The sequence below is a fragment of the Pleurodeles waltl genome, chromosome 1_1 (genome assembly GCF_031143425.1).
Source record: "Pleurodeles waltl isolate 20211129_DDA chromosome 1_1, aPleWal1.hap1.20221129, whole genome shotgun sequence".
In the NCBI taxonomy this organism is placed as follows: Eukaryota; Metazoa; Chordata; class Amphibia; order Caudata; family Salamandridae; genus Pleurodeles; species Pleurodeles waltl.
The window spans coordinates 837,938,998-837,962,778 of record NC_090436.1 but is presented as its reverse complement, the minus strand read 5'-3'; the positions used below and the strand labels follow the sequence as shown (position 1 = coordinate 837,962,778).

Below are 23,781 nucleotides of genomic sequence, written 5' to 3'. Positions count from 1 at the left end.
AGAAACTGAAGGAGTACTCAGTTGCTCAATTGAAACAGTTCCTTAAAGATCTTGACTGTCCCACTGAGAGCTCCACCGGGGAGGGGGAGCTGCAACAGGCACAGAGGGCCTGGGTGACAATCAAGAAGGCTGGAAGGCACACAGAGGAGGAGAATATGGGGGGGGAAGTGCAGAGGATACACAGTGGTGTAGTGGAGGAACCTGTTACGCCTGGGGGGAGGGTCCCCAGGAGGGGTGGCAGGGTGTCACCCAAGGGTCTGACTCCTGAAGAGTTACAGGACAGACAGGCAGAGAGGAAGTACCAATGGGAGCTGAAAAAGCTCGATTGGGGGTTGGAAGAGTTGGAAGAAAGGAGGAGGAACTTAGAGATTAAAAAAATGATTTATGCTTACGAGCTTAAATTGAAAGAGCTGGAAGTCATGAGGGCTGAGTCCAGCTGGAATGGTGGCAGCAACAATTGTATATCCAGTGATGCTGCAGAAGTGCACATGCCCAGAGAGGTGGTGCCCTACTTGAAGGAGGGAGTTAACACACGCCAGGAGGTTCAGGGGTATGAGGTAGCTCCAGTGATGCACAGGGTCCCTGAGGTGGATTGGGGAACTGGCATGGGGAGTCATATTCCTACTGGTGGGAGGGACACTCTACTGACTCTAAGTGAGAGTGACAGGGAGAGGGGTTCCCCCCAGGTAGAAGTCCTGGTTATGGAGTGTGAAAACATCCCAGAAGAGTGTGGGTTGAGTGTCAGGGACAGTCAGGTACTGTCTCACCAGTCTCAGGAGGGTGATGTGGGGTGCTTTGTCAAAGCAGAGTCACTGGATGGTTGGGTGAAGGGTACTTTGGTTAATTCATGTGAGGGGCTGAGTGATGTAATTGCTGGAGAGCATATGTCTAGTCCTTATTTTCCAGAGCTATGCCAACACCAGGTGGAGTGTGAGTTCTCTGACCCCAGGGAGCTTACAATGGAGGCAGACTTCTGGGTGAGTACCAGAGAGTCTGAAGAGGCATTTGGGGGTGCTCCTGAGAGGAGTGGTCTAGGTAGTTCCCAACCAAGTGAGGTAGGGAAGGATTGTAGTGTCCCAGGTAGGTCCCAGTGTAGTGGGATGGGTGAGGGACCCCATGTCCAGTCTCAGAGGAGAGGGAATGGGGATGGGTTGAGGCCCAAGGTGCCCGAGATCCGGTCCCAGGTCCTGGAGGGTTCCCTGCGGGAACACCAGGAGGGGAGCCTAGCCTGTACCATAGGGCCATCTGTTGAGGGAGACCCCACAGTGTCAGGAGAACTTGGGGGGGCGGCTGTAGCCAGCGTCCCACCAGTTCTGGTGTCTGGCAGTACCACTCCTAGTGAGGGGGTGCAGAAGTCCAGACAGAGGGTTGAGAGGGGGTTGCGGACCCCAGTGGAGAACCTGGAGGGTCAGGGGTCAGCTCTGAGAGCAGAGCCCCCCATGAATGACCTTGGTGAGACCATTTCTGGGTTGGGGGGAATCCAGACTCTGTCAGATGGGCAGAGGTCAGGAGACCTGCGCCAGCCAGACTCTTGTGTGGCCCTTCGGGACAGTGTGTCCCTTGAGGGGGGTAAGTGTGCCCCCCTGGAAGTCCTGGTGTGCCAGGCAATGGTTCAACCGCAGGGTGGTGACTCTGGGTTGAATGATCAGGTTCAGGGGGTAAACTCTGACCTGATGGGGGGTAAGTGTGCTCCCAAGGAAGTCCTGGTGTGCCAGGCAGTGGTTCAACCGCAGGGTGGTGACCCTGGGTTGGATGACCAGGTTCAGAGGGTAAACTCTGACCTGGTAGGGGGTAGGTATGCCCCCCAAGAAGTCCTGGTTTGCCAGGCAGTGATCCAGTCTGTGGGTACAGGCCCTGGATTGGGAGGCCAGGTTAAGGGTGTCCCCCCTGACCTGGAGGAAGGGGCTACTGCTAACAGTGCCCCTACCATGTTGTCTTCTGGGGGGGCCGCTCCTAGTTGGGTGGTTCAGGACCCCAGAAGAGAGGGCAGGGGGAGGGAAGCCTCACCCCTGGCCCTGGTCCAACCTGAAGGTACAGACCCCAGGTTGGAGGATCAGTTGCAGGTTAACATCCCTGCACTGATGGAAGAATTGTGCAGGACTGCTTCTACAAGCACCCTGACAGTTTTTGACTCTGGGGGTGCCGCTTCTGCGGGGAGGGTACAGAGCCCCAGAGGGGAGGACCAGGGTCAGGTTAACATCCCTGACCTGGTGGAAGAGAGAGTGGTCAAAGGGTGCCAGGCACCTGGGGCTACCACCCCCCACTCTCCACAGTCACAGTGGTTAGAGAGGCCTGAGGTCGGGCTCTCATCCCGGACAGTTGTCTGGGGCCACTGTGGCTTGCTGTCCTGGTGGACAGAGTTGCCCCTGGGGGGGGAGGACGAGAGTCACACCCCGGGGGTGGAGTGGGCAACACCACTGTGTTGGCCCTGGTGGTACTATCTGCCCATTGCAATTCATCTGTGAGCAAAGTAAAGTTAGGTGCTGCACAGATGGTGTCTGTAGATGTGGAGAAGGGTTCCCCATGGGTTAGCTTAGTGGGCCCTGAGAGTATGGACAGAGGGATCCAACTGGAGTCAGGAAGGCGTAGAACTGGAACATGCCCCTGCTGTTGTGGGCCTGGGTCCCTGTTCTATCGCCCCAATCAGGGAAGTACATCAAGGTATTGATTGTTCTCCCCTGGCTTTAGGCTGGTAGGGGGTCGTGTTGGACTTTTGCTTATGCAGGGTCATCCCCAGTCTTTTTCGCCTCCTGCCTCCTATGTTTTTCTGACATGTTGCTGTTGGCTTTTCAACTCTGAGCACTTTACCACTGCTAACCAGTGCTAAAGTGCATATGCTCTCCTGTTTAAATTGTATGTAAGTGGTTTATCCATGATTGGCATATTTGATTTACTAGTAAGTCCCTAGTAATGTGCACTAGAGGTGCCAGGGCCTGTAAATCAAATGCTACTAGTGGGCCTGCAGCACTGGTTGTGCCACCCACATAAGTAGCTCTGTAATCATGTCTCAGACCTGCCCCTGCAGTGTCTGTATGTGTATTTTTACACTGTAAATTCGACTTGGCAAGTGTACCCACTTGCCAGGCCTAAACCTTCCCTTTCCTTACAGGTAAGGCACCCCTAAGGTAGGCCCTAGGTAGCCCCAAGGGCAGGGTGCAGTGTATGGATAAGGTAGGACATATAGTAATATGGTTTATATGTCCTAACAGTGAAATACTGCCAATTTCGTTTTCACTGTTGCAAGGTCTGTCTCTCTCTCATAGGATAATATGGGGGCTACCTTTAAATATGATTAAAGTGTAGATTCCCCTAGAGAGTAGAGGGACATGTGGAGTTTGGGATCCCTGAACTCACAATTTAAAAATACATCTTTTAGTAAAGTTGATTTTGAGATTGTGCGTTTGGAAATGCCACTTTTAGAAAGTGAGCATTTTCTTGCTTAAACCATTCTGTGACTCTGCCTGGTTTGTGGATTCCCTGTCTGGGTCAGTTTGACAGTTGGGTTGTTTTTCACCTCACACCAGACAGTGACACAAAGGGAGCTGGGGTGTGATCTGCATTTCCTGATTAGCCATCTCTGCTAGGAGGGAGGGGTGGAGTGGTCACTCTCATCTGAAAGGACTGTGCCTGCCTCTGACAATGCTGTCTCCAACCCCCTGGTGTGTGTCTGAGGCCTTGCCTGGGCAAGGCAGGATTTCACAAGAAGGTGTGAGTCCCCTTTGAAGGAAGGTGACTTCAAAGACTAAAATGGGTATAAGAAGGGCACCCAAACTTACAAACTTTAGAAACACTTCTGGAATCAAGAGGAACCTCTGCCTGGAGAAGAGCTGATCGCTGAGGAACAAGTGCTGCCCTGCCTGTGACTGTGCTTTGTGGAGCTTTCCTGCAGTGCTGCTTCTGCCTGAGTAAGAGGGCAAAGACTGGACTTTGTGTGCCTTCCATCTTGAAGAAGAAATCTCCAAGGGCTTGATGTAGAGCTTGCCTCCTGTTGTTGAAGTCTCAGGGATAGCAAAGACTTCTTCCTGCCAGCACCTGGAGTCTCTGGAGAGACCCCTACTCTGCTCTGTGGTGCCCTTCCAGTTCCTGGGACCCTGAAAGGAGAGGCTGGCAGCCTAAGGACAAAAATACACGCACCGAGCGCCGTGCGGAGAAAAGATCGACGCGAATCCGATCGCGGCTGAGAAAACGACGCGACGCCGGCTCCGCAGCTGAGAAACGACGCCGCAGGAAACGCGACCGGAGAATCGACGCCCGGAGCAGGAGAAACGACGCGCAGCATCGCTGACGAAGGCTGAGAGATCGCAACCTGCGCCGCGGGACTTTCGGACCGTCGAGTGGCTGGCTGTTTCGACGCGCATCGCCGTGCCGAGTTGTTTTCGACGCATATAACCGTGCAGGGTTATTTTCGACGCACACCGCCCGTGCGGGGTTATTTTTGACGCAAACCAGGTACATTTTCACGCTAGCAGCGCTAGTGTGGTGTTACAACTACCTAAAGACTCTTTTTATTTTAAACCTTTAAAAAATCATAACTTGACTTGTGTATGTTGGATTTTTGTCGTTTTGGTCTTGTTTTGTCTAGATAAATATTTCCTATTTTTCTAAACTGGTGTTGTGTCATTTTGTAGTGTTTTCATTAAGTTACTGTGTGTGTTGGTACAAATACTTTACGCCCAGCACTCTGAGGTTAAGCCTACTGCTCTGCCAAGCTACCAAGGGGGTAAGCAGGGGTTAGCTGAGGGTGATTCTCTTTTATCCTAACTAGAGTGAGGGTCCTTGCTTGAACAGGGGGTAACCTGACTGTCAACCAAAGACCCCATTTCTAACATTTATGAAATTGGTTCTGTTTCTTTGAGGCCGTGTAAAGGTGCACATTTCACCTTTTGCTACTTCCTCTGGACGTCTTTTCTTTGCTTATCTGGTCCTGCTTGTATAGAAAAGCATGACTTTGGTGCCTGGTACTTTGCTGCCCCATTACGTTTTTAAATAGTTCTCCTAAGCATCCATGCGTCTGTGTATCAAGTCATAGGTTACCTTTCTCTCCCACTTACCTATAAGTAACCTCGTTGGTTTCCTGGCGTTCATGTGTGGGTTAGAGCCCTGGTTTGAACGTTTTTTGTGTTCACAACAATTATTAAATCAGGATTCGCCTCATTGAATTCAAAGCGGCATATATGATGACAAATCGCGCACCAGCGATACTGTAAGTAGAGACAAAGTTGAAGGATTGCAGCGGGAGGTGTCAACATCAGATAGCGCTCTCTGTTCCACTGGCTATGAGTGTTTTCCTCCAATCATATGTGCGCATGCAAATGTAGTGCAACCGGTCTGGAGTAAAAGGCAAACATAAAAAGCCGAGGGCTCAGTCAGGCCAAAGATTCCCAGGCTTGTCTAATACAAGGCTGTGTTTCATCTGTGTTCCAGGCGAAAGTCTAAACATGTCAACTGAAAGCAAGAAAAAGCAAAGCCCGGACCAGAAGAATGCGCCATCAAAAGCGCCTGCGCCTCTCAGCGACCTGAAGATCAAATACACAAAGGTGAGTTCTGCATGTTCACCACTCACTAGACACCTGTCTCGTTTGCTTTCCAGAATAAACGGACTCGTGCGCAACCTCCCCACTCACATCTAACCTGTTCGAATACAAATGTATTGCTTAACGGGTTTTATGACTTTCTAACATTTTTTGCGAACTTTGCTCCTTATAACGTTTTTTTTTTTTCTGGGGAAATCAGTGAGACCACGTTATCACTGTGTTTTCGAGTATTGCAAACTGTTCTTGTAGAAACACGGCTCTTGTATAAGCATGTTCGACTGCCTACGAAATGAAAGTGAAGCTGGTTCGTCTGTCATTACTTCGCCGCTCAACCGTCGCTCGTGTTTGAGAAAATAAAACTGAAGAAACTATGCGGCGCACTGATACTTTAAACACACTGGGGAAATGGCTCTACCATACGATGAATGTCAGCTGCATAATCACGGTGGCCTATCTTGAACTGCAGCCTTTGCAGCCCGTAAGTACGATGCGTGAACTGACGTGTAAGTACCAGAACCAAGGGGCAAATTAGTAACTACATGCATTACCCAGATGTTAATATCCAGTGAAAGCAATGCTAGTAGCACTGACTGCCAACACCAAACAGGAAAAAACAGAAAAGACCAGTGACAATGAAATGCAATCTCAAGAACAGCGACTGCCCCCGGTTGTTTGCTGTCTGCTTTGTAGCAGTCACATGCTAACATACTTATCTGGGAACTTTGAACAGGTAGCTCGTAACTAGCCTCAGAGCTTTAGACTTTATTCTAGAATGCTCAGTGGAGCAGAGGGAATCATATTTAGATTGGGTGGAAAGCACGACCGCTTGCCCCATACTAATGGACTACGATAGTGTACTTTACCAGAGCCGGTATTTTCAATAACGCGTTATGGCCCTCCATGAGTGCACAGTAATCCGAGACTTCTCATGGCTCTGCGAGAACGTGGCAACTGGGGAGGCGCTCTGCCAGAGATGGAGGTCAAGCACGAACAATATCCTGCTAAATATGCTGACCTGCTGGTCAGTCAATTCACAAAACTCTGCGGTTTTGAACATATACATATTTGTGTTTTGTTAATCTGCACACACGCTGACAACACCTGCATATGTTTTCTATTTCATTGCAGGAGTCGGGGCTGGGCGTGATGCCAACTGCCACTTGGCCCCGCCTTCCCTGCTCCGATCGTTTTGAGCATTCACAATCCACCGACTTGAACAGTTCGAATGTCAAAAAACGCCTCTCGTGACAAGGAAAGATTCTGAATTGGAGAGCTCTTTTGCTTAAAAATAATGGGCCCGATTCACAAAGGGTAAACTTTTCCTTTTGGTCTAAACTGAGACCATAAGACTACGTTTATGATTTTCGGTATTCACAAAGGGCATTTGCAATCTTTACGTCTGTACTCAGGACAGAGATTCCACTCTAAGTGCAAAGTGTACTCTCTGCACCAAGAGTGTACTGTTGTCACTCTTAAAGTGTATTCTCCGCACTCGGCAGAGATACGCCCAAGTGCGAAGAATACACTTGTGGTGCGGAGAGTACATTCGGGTGTGAAGAGTACAGTCTGTGTGCGTGGAGCACACTCTGCACTCGGGGTGAATCTTTGCCCTAGGTGCAGGCATAAAGATACAACTCGTAAATGCCCTTTGTGAATACCAAAAGGCGGAAACTTGGACTTTTGGTCTAAGTTTGGTCCAAAAGTTTAAGTTTACCTTTGTGAATTGCGCCAACGTAGTGGACAGTGTTTCCCCACACCTCTGTCTATCACCAGACTGAGGAGTGGGCATGGTTCTGTCTTGTTAACAAACCACAAATTGTGCCCAATCACCATGACTGTTAGCATTTATAATCATAACCTGCCATCCAATACACTTCTAATCATGTCTCAGAGGGTTCATATTAACTAATTCACCCAATTCAGCACCATAGAAATAATTGCCTGATTTGCAATTGGCGAGATGTATTAAGTGATAAAATGACCTCTTTGATAGGTACAGTGTACATTAAATAATGGTAAAAATGGCTGCATTGCAGGTAAAAAAAGTGTTATAATTTCATGGCACAAAAATCAACTTACTGATGTAGGGTTTTAAAACGTGTGCTATATATAGTATTATTTTACAAAAAATATTTTCATGGCCAAGATTAGCAAGTCTACTTTATAAAAAATGACAGGTTTCCAAAACAATTTCTCAAAGTAAAAGGTCATGGGAATTGGTCACAAAATGTGCGAAACAAAGTTTATGAGGATTCCCAAAGCTATGATTGAAACGGTTAACAATTTCCCTATTTAGAAATTTAAGTTGATAGAAGTCCAATCTGGTAACCAAAGATAACATCTATCACACTAAGTTAGCTTTGGCAAATAGGATTGGGGGGCAATGGGGATCTTTGCCATTGCTGCAAGGTTAAATATGTAGAGTCTATGCAAATACTATATCAGGCAGTGAATTCCAATACCTTTAAAGCAGGGATTTTCAAGCTGTGTCAACAATGCCCTTCTGCAAGCGTAAGAAAACACATTCTTGCTAAGAATGTTGGGGCACCTCAGACATCTTATGAATGCTCCGTTCACCAAGAGCACTGTTACCCTATGTTCAGTATAGCATTAAGCTTAATCAACAATGAAATTCTGAATAGGAGTTACAGTGTTGGAGGCTGGTTATTAGTAGAGGTAAATGCACACCTACCACTAGCAGTAATGCCCCCAAGCCAATGTATGGTCCAGTCAAGGTCTCAGAACATTAGCCATCTGGCCTAATCCCTGGTTGCTTGGCAACAAGTAGGCAGGCTTACACTAGGAGACAGGTATGGAAACCATTAACCCCTTCGCTGCCAGGCCTTTTCCCCCTCCTGTGCCAGGCCTTTTTTTGCCTATTTGGGGCAGTTCGCGCTTAGGCCCTCATAACTTTTTGTCCACATAAGCTAACCAAGCCAAATTTGCGTCCTTTTTTTCCAACATCCTAGGGATTCTAGATGTACCCAGACTTTGTGGGTTCCCTTGAAGGAGGCCAAGAAATTGGCCAAAATACAGTGAAAATTTCGTTTTTTTCAAAACAATTGGAAAAAGTGGCTGCAGAAGAAGGCTTGTGGATTTCCCCCTGAAAATGGCATCAACAAAGGGTTTGCAGTGCTAAACTCAGCAGCTTCCTAGCTTTCAGGAACAGGCAGACTTGAATCAGAAAACCCAATTTTTCAACACAATTTTGGCATTTTACTGGGGCATACCCCATTTTTGCAATTTTTTGTGCTTTCAGCCTCCTTCCAGTCAGTGACAGGAATGGGCATGAAACCAATGCTGGATCCCAGAAACCTAAACATTTCTGAAAAGTAGACAAAATTCTGAATTCAGCAAGGGGTCATTTGTGTAGATCCTACAAGGGTTTCCTACAGAAAATAACAGCTGAAAAAGAAAAATATTGAAATTGAGGTGAAAAAAACATAAATTTTTCTCTACGTTTTACTCTGTAACTTTTCCCTGCAATGTCAGATTATGGAAAGCAATATACTGTTACGTCTGCTGGACTCCTCTGGTTGCGGGGATATATAGGGCTTGTAGGTTCATCAAGACCCCGAGGAACCCAGAGCCAATAAATGAGCTGCACCCTGCAGTGCGTTTTCATTCTATACCGGGTATACAGCAATTCATTTGCTGAAATATAAAGAGTAAAAAATTGCTATCAAGAAAACCTTTGCATTTCCAAAAAGGGCACAAGATAAGGTGCTGAGGAGCAGTGGTTATTTGCACATCTCTGAATTCCGGGGTGACCATACAAGCATGTGAATTATAGGGAATTTCTCAAATAGATGTCTTTTTTACACACTCTCCTATATTTGGAAGGAAAAAATTTAGAGAAAGACAAGGGGCAATAGCACTTGTTTTGCTAATCTATGTTCCCCCAAGTCTCCCGATAAAAATGATACCTCACTTGTGTGGGTAGGCCTAGCGCCCGCGACAGGAAACGCCCCAAAGCGCATCGTGGACACATCCAAAATTTTGGGAGAAAACAGAGGTGTTTTTTGCGAAGTGCCTACCTGTAGATTTTGGCCTCTAGCTCAGCCGGCACCTAGGGAAACCTACCAAACCTGTGCATTTCTGAAAACTAGAGACCTAGGGGAATCCAAGGAGGGGTGACTTGCGGGGCTCGGACCAGGTTCTGTTACCCAGAATCCTTTGCAAACCTCAAAAGTTGGCTAAAAAAACACATGTTCCTCACATTTCTGTGGCAGAAAGTTCTGGAATCTGAGAGGAGCTACAAATTTCCTTCCACCCAGCGTTCCCCCAAGTCTCCCGATAAAAATGATACCTCACTTGCGTGGGTAGGCCTAGCGCCGGCGACAGGAAACACCCCAAAGCGCAACGTGGACACATCCTAAATTTTGGAAAAAAACAGAGGTGTTTTTTGCGAAGTGCCTACCTGTAGATTTTGGCCTCTAGCTCAGCCGGCACCTAGGGAAACCTACCAAACCTGTGCATTTCTGAAAACTAGAGACCTAGGGGAATCCAAGGAGGGGTGACTTGTGGGGCTCGGACCAGGTTCTGTTACCCAGAATCCTTTGCAAACCTCAAAATTTGGCTAAAAAAACACATGTTCCTCACATTTCTGTGGCAGAAAGTTCTGGAATCTGAGAGGAGCTACAAATTTCCTTCCACCCAGCGTTCCCCCAAGTCTCCCGATAAAAATGATACCTCACTTGCGTGGGTAGGCCTAGCGCCCGCAACAGGAAACGCCCCAAAACGCAACGTGGACACATCCCATTTTTTGAAAGAAAACAGTGCCTACCTGTGGATTTTGGCCTGTAGCTCACCCGGCACCTAGGGAAACCTACCAAACCTGTGCATTTCTGAAAACTAGAGACCTAGGGGAATCCAAGATGGGGTGACTTGCGGGGCTCGGACCAGGTTCTGTTACCCAGAATCCTTTGCAAACCTCAAAATGTGGCTAAAAAAACACATGTTCCTCACATTTCTGTGGCAGAAAGTTCTGGAATCTGAGAGGAGCTACAAATTTCCTTCCACCCAGCGTTCCCCCAAGTCTCCTGATAAAAATGATACCTCACTTGCGTGGGTAGGCCTAGCGCCGGCGACAGGAAACACCCCAAAGCACAACGTGGACACATCCTAAATTTTGGGAGAAAACAGAGGTGTTTTTTGCGAAGTGCCTACCTGTAGATTTTGGCCTCTAGCTCAGCCGGCACCTAGGGAAACCTACCAAACCTGTGCATTTCTGAAAACTAGAGACCTAGGGGAATCCAAGGAGGGGTGACTTGCAGGGCTCGGACCAGGTTCTGTTACCCAGAATCCTTTGCAAACCTCAAAATTTGGCTAAAAAAACACATGTTCCTCACATTTCTGTGGCAGAAAGTTCTGGAATCTGAGAGGAGCTACAAATTTCCTTCCACCCAGCGTTCCCCCAAGTCTCCCGATAAAAATGATACCTCACTTGCGTGGGTAGGCCTAGCGCCGGCGACAGGAAACACCCCAAAGCACAACGTGGACACATCCTAAATTTTGGGAGAAAACAGAGGTGTTTTTTGCGAAGTGCCTACCTGTAGATTTTGGCCTCTAGCTCAGCCGGCACCTAGGGAAACCTACCAAACCTGTGCATTTCTGAAAACTAGAGACCTAGGGGAATCCAAGGAGGGGTGACTTGCGGGGCTCGGACCAGGTTCTGTTACCCAGAAACCTTTGCAAACCTCAAAATTTGGCTAAAAAAACACATGCTCCTCACATTTTTGTGGCAGAAAGTTCTGGAATCTAAGAGGAGCTACAAATTTCCTTGCACCCAGCGTTCCCCCAAGTCTCCAGATAAAAATGATACCTCACTTGCGTGGGTAGGCCTAGCGCCCGCAACAGGAAACGCCCCAAAACGCAACGTGGACACATCCCATTTTTTGAAAGAAAACAGTGCCTACCTGTGGATTTTGGCCTGTAGCTCACCCGGCACCTAGGGAAACCTACCAAACCTGTGCATTTCTGAAAACTAGAGACCTAGGGGAATCCAAGATGGGGTGACTTGCGGGGCTCGGACCAGGTTCTGTTACCCAGAATCCTTTGCAAACCTCAAAATGTGGCTAAAAAAACACATGTTCCTCACATTTCTGTGGCAGAAAGTTCTGGAATCTGAGAGGAGCCACAAATTTCCTTCCACCCAGCGTTCCCCTAAGTCTCTCAATAAAAATGGTACCTCACTTCTGTGGGTAGGCCTAGCGCCCACGAAAGGAAATGGCCCAAAACACAACGTGGACAGAACATATTTTTTCACAGAAAACAGAGGTGTTTTTTGCAAAGTGCCTACCTGTGGAGTTTGGCCTCTAGCTCAGCCGGCCCCGGGAGGGGGGGGGGCAGAAATGCCCTAAAATAAATTTGCCCCCCCCCAGCCACCCCCGGACGGACCCTTGCCTAAGGGGTCGCTCCCCCTGCGTGACATTGGCGCCAAAAAACAAATCCCAGGTGCCTAGTGGTTTCTGCCCCCTTGGGGGCAGATTGACCTAAAATCTGCCAATCTGCACCCAAGGGGGGCAGAAATGGCCTCAATACAATTTGCCCCCCAGGGGAGCGACCCTTGCCTGATGGGTCGCTCCCCATCTCGAAAAAAACAAACAAAAAAAAAAAGAAAACACAACAAAAAAATTTGCCCTGGTGCCTAGAGGGTTCTGCCCCCGCTGGGGGCAGTGCGGCCTAGTAATAGGGGGGGCAGAAATGGCCTAAAATAAATTTGTCCCCCCCCGGCCCCCACCCCCCCCGGGAGCAACCCTTGCCTACGGGGTCGCTCCCCCTGCGTGACATTGGCGCCAAAAAACAAATCCCCGGTGCCTAGTGGTTTCTGCCCCCTTGGGGGCAGATTGACCTAAAATCGGCCAATCTGCCCCCAGGGGGGCAGAAATGGCCTAAATACAATTTGCCCCCCAAGGGGAGCGACCCTTGCCTGATGGGTCGCTCCCCATCTCTAAAAAAACAAACAAACAAACAAAAACAAAATTGCCCTGGCGCCTAGAGGTTTCTGCCCCCCCCCCCGGGGGCAGATCAGCCTAATATTAGGCTGATCTGCCCCCGGGGGGGCAGAAATGGCCTAAAATAAATTTGCCCCCCCCAACCCCCACCCCACCCCGGAGCGACCCTTGCCTACGGGGTCGCTCCTCCTGCGTGACATTGGCGCCACAAAACAAATCCCCGGTGCCTAGTGGTTTCTGCCCCCTTTGGGGCAGATTGACCTAAAATCGGCCAATCTGCCCCCAGGGGGGCAGAAATGGTCTAAATACAATTTGCCCCCCAGGGGAGCGACCCTTGCCTGATGGGTCGCTCCCCATCTCTAAAAAAAGAAACAACAAAAAAAAAAAACACAACAAAAAAAATTTGCCCTGGCGCCTAGAGGTTTCTGCCCCCCCTGGGGGCAGATCGGCCTAATAATAGGTTGCCCTCCCCCCCAGGGAGCGACCCTTGCCTAAGGGGTCGCTCCCTTTGCGTGAAATTCACGCAAAGAAAAAATTCCCTGGTGTCTAGTGGTTTCTACCCCCCTTGGGGGCAGATTGGCCTCATCAAAATAGGCCAATCTGCCCCCAAGGGGGGCAGAAATGGCCAAAATATAATTTTCCCCCAAGGGGAGCGACCATTGCCTAAGGGGTCGCTCCCCACCCAAAAAAAAAGAAATGAAACATAAAAAAAAAAAAAAAAAAAATGGTCCCTGATGCCTAGAGGTTTCTGCCCCCCCTGGGGGCTGATCGGCCTAATAAGGCCGATCTGCCCCCAGGGGGGGCAGAAAAGGCCTTCTCAAAAAAATGCCCCCCCTGGGAGCGACCCTTGCCCAAGGGGTCGCTCCCTTTTGTCTGTTTCAATAAAAAAAAAAAATCCCTGGTGTCTAGTGGGGTTTCAAAAGCCGGATTCCAAGCAATCCGGCTTTTGAAACCCTCGGAGGGACTTCAAAGGGAAGGAAATACTTTTCCTTCCCTTTGAAGCCCCTCCGGGCCTCCCAGAGCTTCCAGCGCGACTAGGGAGGCCCCTGTGACAAATCAGCGCGCGCTCTCGCGCTGACGTCACAGGGGGGGGTAGGGGGGGTCAGGGGTGGAAGGGGAAGGTCTTCCCCTTCCATCCCGACTTGGGGGGGAAGGGGGGTGCACGGGGGGCGCGCTAGCGCGCCCCCAAGTTCCCCTGTGCCTAGGACGAGATGATCTCGTCCAAGGCACAGGGGAACTGTAGCCTTGGACGAGATCATCTCGTCCAAGGCACAGAAGGGGTTAAAATACACCAGTACAATAAATAAGTAAGACACAACACATAATAAAAACAGAAAATATATCTATATTTAAAATGACACCAAAATGACAAAAATTCAATATAGGAAACCGGAGTTATGAATTTTTAAAGATTAAATTAAAAATCTGCTTTGTAGTGCTTAGAAATCAATAGCGCCAACAGGGGTAATCTGGTCGTGCTTCACTGGGACAAAGTCAAAGTTTGAGGCCATCCTTGATGGAGCCCTGCCCTGATACACTGAGCAGGAGGCCTCAATCAAAATTTTACCTTTACACTTGTAAACCTTTCTAGAGTTCTTCTCTCGTGACGTTGTGCGGTCCTCCTCAGTAAGCTGATTTTGATGCAACGTCGTCGAACTGCTTTTTCGAGAGGCACCGATCAAATCCTCGCAGTCAGGAGTAGGAGCAGGAGGACCCTGAAATCCTGGCCAGGTTGCTGTTGAAAATACTTGGCTTGACTCACAATGGCGTGGCGGTCCACTTATGGAGCTTTTTCCAAAAGTTGCACCAAACTTCTCCAAAATTCTGGAACCTGAAGTTCCTCATGAGTGTTCACAGTGTACAAAACACAAAGCCAAGGGTCTAGAAGCTCTGAGATGGTCATTGGAAGTTTAGGACTCCAGCTCCAACAATGCACAATGCCAAATCCTTAAAAGTCCACTGGACACACTCCAAGCTGGGGATTTTTGTGATAGTTGGTGCAGGGAAGCTCTGTTAGCCTGTAGGAAGTCCACCCCTGAGTCCTTTTTAAAGCAAGGCAAAGTCCTTAGGGCTGTTCCAGTGTGCAGCATGAGCAGTACTTCAGAGTGCAGTCTTTTGGGTTGCAGACCAGGGTTCCAACAGGGCAGTCCTTCTTCTTCTTGTGATTTCAGGCAGCAGCTCTGAGTTGCAATGCAGCTCAGTCACATTTATTCAATCAGCTTCCGGGACAAGCAGGGGTGCACCCCTGTCCAGTGATTTGGAGGGTGCCATCCAAAAGCATGACAGCTTCCTCCAAGTGCGGCATTTTCTTGTCCCACAAAGCACTGAACTTTAAAGTCCAAGTTGGATGATTTATCCCCAGAGGAGCAAGACCTGGTTAAATCAACCTTCTGGTGTGGTTCATTTCAATTAACACTACCCATCTGGACATCTCTAAATTATTTTCCTGGGCCTGCTATCTGTCTGTGTGGTGCAGGGTGAGAGGACAGGCCTGGCTGGCATTCCTTTCTATCATGCTTCCTTTGAGGCCCAGTTTGATTTAGTCAGCCCCCTTCCTAGCCTAGTCTCTGCAGCTGCAGACATACCCCATCAGATAAATTCTGCTCAGTGCAGGCTCCTCATCACCTCATCAAAGCAGCATGGCTAATCTTGTTAAGGCTGACCAATCAGGAGAGGCCACTAGCAGGCTGGATTTTAGCTTGCATGATAGAATGTCCTATAACTTCTTTTCTGTATTAGTTATGATAAATTCAACAGTGGCATATTGTTGGATTTATCATTACCAATCCTTTGAGTCCTTTCATGACACATGTATTTCCTTCCTAGCAATATTGATACTTATGGTAAATATTCCAATGTTACCCTATGGATCTAAGTATCATACATGAGGAAAAAAGAAAAGTGCAGTGTTACCCTGACCAGGGCATGTAAAACATCTTTGGCAATGTCCCTGCTTATAATTACATGGCACCCCACCCCTGGGGCACATAGGGGAGCCCTTATGTGGCATATGTAAAATAAGGTACATTATCACTTTGGAAAAACCTTTATTTCCAAAATCGAATTTGCACACATTTTACTTTTTAAAGACAGTCTGCAAGGCAGAACTGCCTTTAAAAATGACAGCGGGCGACACAGAAGTGCACAATCCAGTGTAGGAAATCTAATGGGCCTCTAACCTTCTCTGCCCTATAATATACTAGGGACTTATAAGCAGTTTGAATCCCCCTTTCCCTATTACCTGCTAGAGACTTACAAGTGTCTGCCATTGCAAATTGTAATTTTACCATATACCTTTTATTCAGAGCAACGGCCCTGGGCCTATTTATCAGAGCCCGGGCATAGTCAAGGTCATTTACCACCAGTATTAGCAAGAAACACTTAGGGCCATATGTACGAACACATTTTCCCATTGACACAGAATGGGAAAAACCCTTTGCTACATCTGGCCCTTACTCACATGCAGGCATTGACTAAACTCACAATGGGGTTCTACACTGTAATAATATGTTTCCCAGGTTCTGAAGCATATTTTTATGTGGAAAGATTCTCTTGAGGAGGGTTCTATTACCTAAAGCATGTGGTGCATTCTAGCCTTTTATGAATCCCAAACTATGCTCCCTTTTCACAAAGGTAAATTTACACATGTCGATTTGCTTGAGGGTAAATGTGCACTTACTTTTTGTCGAAACTACTTCTTTTGGCTATTCACCATTTTCTGATTGTAAAGTAAATCCAATGCATAGCCTTATATCACCACCCCTTGAATTTAGGGGTTGGAGACAAATGTATGAGTGTAAAGTCACACAGTCACACAGGAAATTGTTTCTCTGACCTACTAGCTGTGTCAACATAAATCTTTTTATCATGTTTTGATCGGTGAATTATTACATTAACGTGTCATTGATGTAACATTGTTTTTATGGTTCTTATTTTGTACTTAAAATATTCTATTATTGGTTTTGACATCTGGGTATTGCTCATTAAAACATTGGAATGGTAAGAATTCAACTAAATAAAATTGAATCACAGAGAGCCAATAAAGGCTGAAATACACAGTGGCACATACATTCCAATGCTGTGTTCCTCCCTGGTTAATTAGAGCATTTTAGAGTCAGTTGGTAGAATCTTGTAATAGTATTATCACATTTGTGCCTCAGCATTTATCAATTATTAAGGCATATGACTTGGCTAGAATGCCTTTGACTGGTGCAGCCATTGGCACCAGACTATTATGCTGTTATCTAACCTGGCATTCACTTCATTGACATTGGAAGTATGACAGAATGGAATGACTATGCAAAAATCTTACTGCCTGACCTTTGCTTCACACCAGGATCTCAGCAATTAATGACTAACTCACTGAGCTCTATGAGAGCTTGTAGTGTTTCAATACTACGATTTAATAAGTAAGAGATGCAAGCAAGAAACATGTCTCAGCCAGTGAAACTGAGCTGCTGCCATACAGTTTGATCACTAGATTGCCTGGTGAGACTAAGTAAGAACTTTATCTTACTCTGGTCAATAAACTAGGTACCATTCAATTAGGTGATGAAAAAAGTACTATTTACAATGCTCAAATATGAAATACTGTGATATGAAGTGCTTTGAAAGAAGAGACTGGATATCTTATATGTTTACACATATTTCAGTGGAGGTATTCTACAGATCTGTCATAGCCTACAAAATAGATTCAACCATTTGAAATCAATGGTACGATTGCAATTTTTAAGAACTGGGTCTTGATATACCTTATTAACACTGTAGAATGGGAAATACATAGTCCAGTCAGCAAAGCATCTGCCATGGAGGCAGAAGACACGAGGACTTCCAGTCTTTGCTTCACTCATAATACACTATGCCATTTTGTACGCATTTTGCCTACGTGTGCTTCACTAAACTTGACAATAGACACTATCTGAAAATATAAATCTCCACTGGAAAATAAAACTGTCATATACTAGTTCTGTTCAACAGAGTGAAGACAACGTGTAACGAAAACACAGTTACCGATGAACTTTCTAAATAAGACATGAAAGCACACAGAGAATCGGAGCATTTAATTACAGAACATTTCTAAGCAATATCAATATTTTGCAACAAAAAATGATAAGACACAAGGGCACATTCACAAAGGTAAATCTATACATGTAAATTTATTCATGTGTAAATCTACTCCTGGACCTAAGTGTAAATGTACACTTTTGTGCAATTCGCCATTCTCAGTGGAAATGCACACCTAAATGTATACTTAAGTTTCTCCAGCCTCTTAGTTCAGGTTGAAGAGACAGCTAAGACTACATTTATGAGTATAAATTTGATGCTAATATAGAGTATATTATATATTAAAACATCATCAAACATGTTTAAATATGAATTTTAAATGTAAAATTATTTACAATATGTATATAAATCTGGAAATATTAAACACATTATTCCAGTGTATTAACTCATTAAATCATATGTCCATTCAGTAATGAATCCGTCAAAATATATTTATTTAATAAATTCATAATATTATTAACAATACTTTACAAATATATTTCAGTAACACTTTTATTTTTATGTATTATGTATTAAATCTTGTTAAAAATTATGTGTTTTGTTCATTTACTTTATTTTACATCGTTTAACAAATATAAACAAATATAAACACTTTAATTTTAATGGAATTATACTTTAACATGTGAGGTTAAAGAGGGGGAAGGGACAAAGAATAGGAATAGGTATAAAAAAATGATACCCTTGAGGACTGTGTGATTACAGGGTCATACCCCCGCCTTGATAATAAGGCAGCAATATATGCTCATATTAACTACCCAAATGTGATTATGCCAAATTACATGCTTTGTTGCTGGTCCACATTTTCAGGGAATGGACAAGCAGTATAACATATTCCAGGACATTTTATTAGCGCTGATGAAAACCTTGGCAGAAACATATCCACTATGCAGAGGCTGTAGGGGCATTAATTCTCACAAACACCCAAACGTACACATTTTTAACCATACCAATGGTACCATATATTAAAGGAAAACCTAAGTAACCTAGAGGTATTTTATTCTGTAAGACCCCTGTTAGGAAATATTGAAAGTGCTCCCAGGAACATGGTTGAGCACATCCTTGTTAATAGATACCAGGATGTGACCTGATGATAAAGCATGCCATTAAGAGTATGTTAGGGTCAGCAAGAAAAGTCAATGATTTCTGAGTTGTGTTTCATGGAAAGGTTCATATTGGTGATAAGGATTATAGGATACCTATATGTGTTATATGTTGATGAGGTAGACAGTATCTTGTATCCCACAGAAAAATCTCTTTCCCCTTATCTGCAATAAAAACCTTTGGTTTGATCTGGAACATCAGGTGTATGACTATCCTGAAAATCTGTTGCCGCCAGTCCTCACCGACTACCACTTCACACCCCTTTTGGAAGTTGGTAAATAAATACAAAAAGTCAAATGAAAGAAAAAGAAGAAATACTTAGCAGTTTCTTATTTTATTCATCAGATTTTAGCAGGAGTTATCCCTCACTTTTTCTGCTAGCCTAGAAGCGTGGACAGCACTCTACTTCATGTTCTGAAAGTACCACAACAGTGTCCACACAGTTCTGATTTTGTGTTGGTTATTAACCGTTTGAAGGGAGGACCATAAATATATTTACCCTTCATTTACTCTCTTAAGCAGTTGGGCAGCAACACTATGCTATTCAGCACCAGTGACTCTCTAAAGTTATAAATCCCAAGGAACCAGTTTGGGACAGATTTTCCCTGTTCTGGGAATGGAATCCCTCCCCTAATTATGCACCTATATGCTTAATGCCTTCATGATTGCAGAAAAGTCACATTTTCATGGGGCCCCTTCTCAAGGACCCCAAAACTAAGGATGAATAACAGAAAGTAGGATGGAGCAGTCGCTGTTACTTTTCTGTTGATGGTAGCCATCCTACATCTTTCACTCCCTGCCTCTTACCAGAAGATGTTCATGATTATTCAAAGTTAACCATAACAACTGGCACACTGAAGGTGAAATCTATCCATCACTAGTTCAAGCACCTTTTTATGTTCATAAACTTTATTACAACTAAACAAAGCACATATTGTAGACGAGCATTCACACTCACTAATCAAGCACTGTCAAACCAATTGATCTGGCCCTGCCAAGAGTCTAATGGTATTTTTACCAGGACTGGGCAGTATGCTGCCAAATTCTGTGGAGTTACATAAAGACACAGCAAGGTTCTGTGGAGTTTCACCAGCTGGCATAAACCAGCACGCGTCTTTGATTTTCAGCACCAAGAGTTCACTCTGCACTGAGAAATCAGCATGAACGGCAACACACACTGAGCCAGAGGACACTTCTGCTCGAGTTGGGCTTGCTGCTGCTTGAGTAGATTTTCCACTCAAGTGGCAGCCTTCCCAATGCGATAGGTCACAACCGCTCTCGGCCCCTTGCATTGGAGGAATAGTGCCGGATTAGCTATTAGTGCCTGAACATTGTGCTAGGGGATTCCAATACTCGGTCATGCTTGCCAACTCACTGTTAGCAAGCTGCAAACAAGAAAAAAGCAATATGCAAAGAAAAAATTAGTAAACATAAAAAACCCAAAGAAGTGGAACAGCAGCCCAGGCTCAACTTCCCTAGCCCTGAAGTGGACTGCTTTATAATGGACTTTGTTCATATGGGAAGGCAAAATGGCATTACATACAGTACACAAAATGCAATGGATGAAATGGGATGATACATTGCTCATGCTCTTTGCTTTCGTGAGTCTGAGCAAAATGTGAGTGGTACTTAAATGGATTAATATTGTGAATTTAGCTATTCTATTGCTAGATCAGATCTGAAGCAGGTTTTAAAATGAGGGTGTAGGAAGCAGTTTGCTTTCTTAATAGTTGCATTCAGTGCTATCATAGTGTTATGAGAGCTCGGCGTTGTGCATTGAAATACGTGTACATTTGACATTTCAGTTGGTGCGTCTTGGCCATGCCAGAAAATATAACAAAACTCCTTAAAGTACGCATTACATGTGAGGATAAAAACTTGACTTTGATCGATGCAATATAAAACAATTTTTGCAAATATAAAACATGTACAAATAGGGAATGAGCCAACAAACCAGGCACACCTCCCCTGCACCTATATGTACAAGTTTCTGGCAGCTGTGCATCTTTGATCAGAAAAAGTGCCATAACTCACAGTGCATGTTAGACAGTGAATGAAGTAGGTTGCAAGCTGTGGTGGCCAGATGAAAAAAATAAATGCCGCAAGAACAGACAAGCATAAGAGACCAGTAGTTGAAAATGGCTGACCAAAATCCAGTGAATTCGCCCATGTACTTTTACTATGATTTTTGTTGGAAACATGAGGCTGTGCAGACAGTTGATGCTATCTCTAGGCAATGCTTAAAAAGAGATTTGGCTGAAGTTTCAACCCTGCCCTATTGACTTCAATCAGCGTCCTTTAGCTTTACATGGTTAATGGTGTGTTTTTGTGATAGAGTATTCTGAACCTTACTGTTGCTGACCAAAGAATGTTGAAGAGGAGTGCCTATTTGTCTTCTGTTCTTGAACTTGTGTATAACAGGTGCTTGGTAGAGGAAAATTGGGTTGGCGCTCATCCCTGTAGGATTGGAGGGTATTTATTATGAATTCTATTCTCTATTCTCTTCCAAAATCCAATTGGTCTTAAGTGGATATATGTTTTGGACGTGGGGTATACAACACACATTGGCAAAGCCAGCAGGTCTCACCTATAAATGGTCAAGCATTTGGCTTTGCCAATGACCACTTAGGATGTGATATTAAAAGTAAATAGTGAAAAAAGTAAATGGCTTAGTAGTACTTTGTAGCTGACAGGCCTTCATTAAAAAAAGTAAAATGAAAAATAAAACATTTAGGGGGTTATTCTAACTTTGGAGGAGGTGTTAATCTGTCCCAAAAGTGATGGAAAAGTGACGGATTTACCACCAGCCGTATTACGAGTCCATTATATCCTATGGAACTCGTAATACGGCTGGTGGTATATCCGTCACTTTACCGTCACTTTTGGGACGGATTAACACTCCTCCAAAGTTAGAATAACCCCCTTAGAAACTAGATCGGTAAAAAGAAATTATTGAGCTAAGGACTAGTAAATAAAGAGCCTGTGCTGTGAGTGTTAAATAAATAAAAAAGGGATGGGGTAGTAAAAGGGGGTGGTAGAAACAGAAGATAATACAATGGGCAGTGATGTTAGTAGAAACAAGTGGATTGGGGAGAGACCAAAGGAAGATATACACTCCCATGGAGCACTAAAATGGAAAGGTAATAGAGTATCCTTCCAATTAGAACATCTTTAGACCAAAATGCTCCTGGGAAGGAAATGCGCATAAATAGGGAAGAAAGCCACTGAATCAAGAGTGGATACAAGAGATGTACAACAAACCACCCAATCACGAGCAAGGGGCTTATCCAAAGCCCTCTGTTAATATGTGTGATGTATTGAAAATAATTAGTCTCGAAAGAACAGCTAAAACGGTCTGTTGAGAAACCTAATAAGATGATGGTTTTATGAAATTGGATTGTTGGTTGACTGGAGTGTAAAGTCTGGCCAAGAGGCAACCACAATCCTTGTCGGGATAAGACACAACCAAACCTCAAATTAACCTGTGGTCAACCCCTTGGTAGCTTAGCACAGAGCAGTCAGGCGTAACCTAGAGGCAATGTGTAAAGCATTTATGCAACACTTCAAACAGTAACACAGTGATTTCACACTACAAAAGAAGTCCAGAGCAGAGTTTGACAAATAGGGCAGATATTATTAAATAAAATAAGACCAAAATGACAGGCATCTAATCAGTAGAACTGACGTTATGAATTTAAAAAAGATAAGCTGCAATATCACACCTAAAAGCAAAAAGTGTCAATCAAGGACATCTGGTCACTCTGGACTGAGTCAAAGTCAAAAGTTCAAGCCGACAGTGATAGACCATGGGTCGGATGCAGTCTCAGATTAGTTCCGCTGAAGTTTTACCTTCTCAAGTTTTGTGGTAAGAGTCCTGTTCATGTCTACAAAGTTTGCTGGGAGCAAGGAGAGCATCACTGGCAATGGTTGACGTGACATGAAGAGCAGGTCCGGCATCGCAGACTGGCAGGCTGGAGCCTTGCATTGGTGATCCACACACGCAGATGATGCTTGATGTGCGAGGAAATATATGTTAGAAATTGGGTCTTTGGTTGACAGTCAGGTTGCCCCCTGTCCAAGCAAGGACCCTCACTTTAGTCAGGGCCAAGGAGAAACACCTGGTGAACCCCCGCTGACCTCCTGGGTATCTTGGCACGAGCAGAAGGGCTTAACCCAGACACAAGGTGTAAAGTATGTGTACCAACACACAGTAATACAGTGAAACACTACAAAATGGACACCACACAGGTTTAGAAAAATAGTAAATATTTTTCTAAATAAAACAAGACCAAATACAATAACAATCCACAATACACAAGTAAAAATATGACTTTTGCAATTAAAAACACAAAAATAGAGCTTAGAGGCACAAATGCTGCAATCTGATGCTAAAGGGGCTTTGTGACAGTCGTTTTCCACAATGCGAAGCCACTGGCGCCATTTATGGAGTCACATGGACCCCCCAGGTACAGTACCTTAGCAAAACGTGTGGAGACCGGTGACTGGGGTCGGGGAGCAAAGCATTGCTGGATCTGATGCTGCATCGGTTCCGATGCTGCGGGGCGAAGAAGCAGAGGTATCATAAAGAGGCAATGGGTCCTTGCTGGGGAGCGGTGGAGGTGAGGCGGTGTCGGTTGCAAGGAGTTGGTCCCTGGGCACCTCGGCAAAGCCAAAGTCCGGCGAAGTCCCAATGCTGCGGGGCAACCTCACAGGAATGCAGTCACATCACAGAGTCACAGGCGCTATGATGGATTCGGGTGTCATGAACGTCAGGCGTACAACATTCCAACTCACGAGTTTGTTGACTTAAGCGGCTGCAGTGATGTTGGGCCAACATTGACGGTGGGTTCGTCGTGCCTTGGCGAGGTCCTTGGATCCAGGTGTAAGCAGCATTGCAGGCTTCATGTAGTGGCATCTTTAGCGAAGTCACACATAGTCGCCCGACTTCGTTTCACAGGATTTTCACCAGAAATTCTCTTCTAGGGGCCCAGGAACTGGAATGGCATCCTCTGGCAAGGTAGAGTCCACAGCATGCAGACTCAGATACTGGTTGGTGAAGGCTTTGAGGTCCCTGAGGCTTCAAAAACAGGAGACAAGCTCAGTCCAGGCCCTTGGAGATATCTCTC

The 23,781-nt window shown here is 45.5% G+C and overlaps 1 protein-coding gene across 1 annotated transcript in view; it reads left to right on the top strand.

The window, feature by feature from the left end:
* ALDH1A1 (aldehyde dehydrogenase 1 family member A1) overlaps positions 1 to 23,781 on the top strand; it is a 440,093-nt gene that overhangs the window by 248,308 nt on the left and 168,004 nt on the right. Inside the window, exon 2 of the mRNA XM_069228985.1 lies at positions 5,425 to 5,537. Coding sequence (XP_069085086.1) covers positions 5,439 to 5,537 — 99 coding nt within the window. The 5' untranslated portion in view covers positions 5,425 to 5,438. The remainder of the gene's footprint in view (positions 1 to 5,424; positions 5,538 to 23,781) is intronic.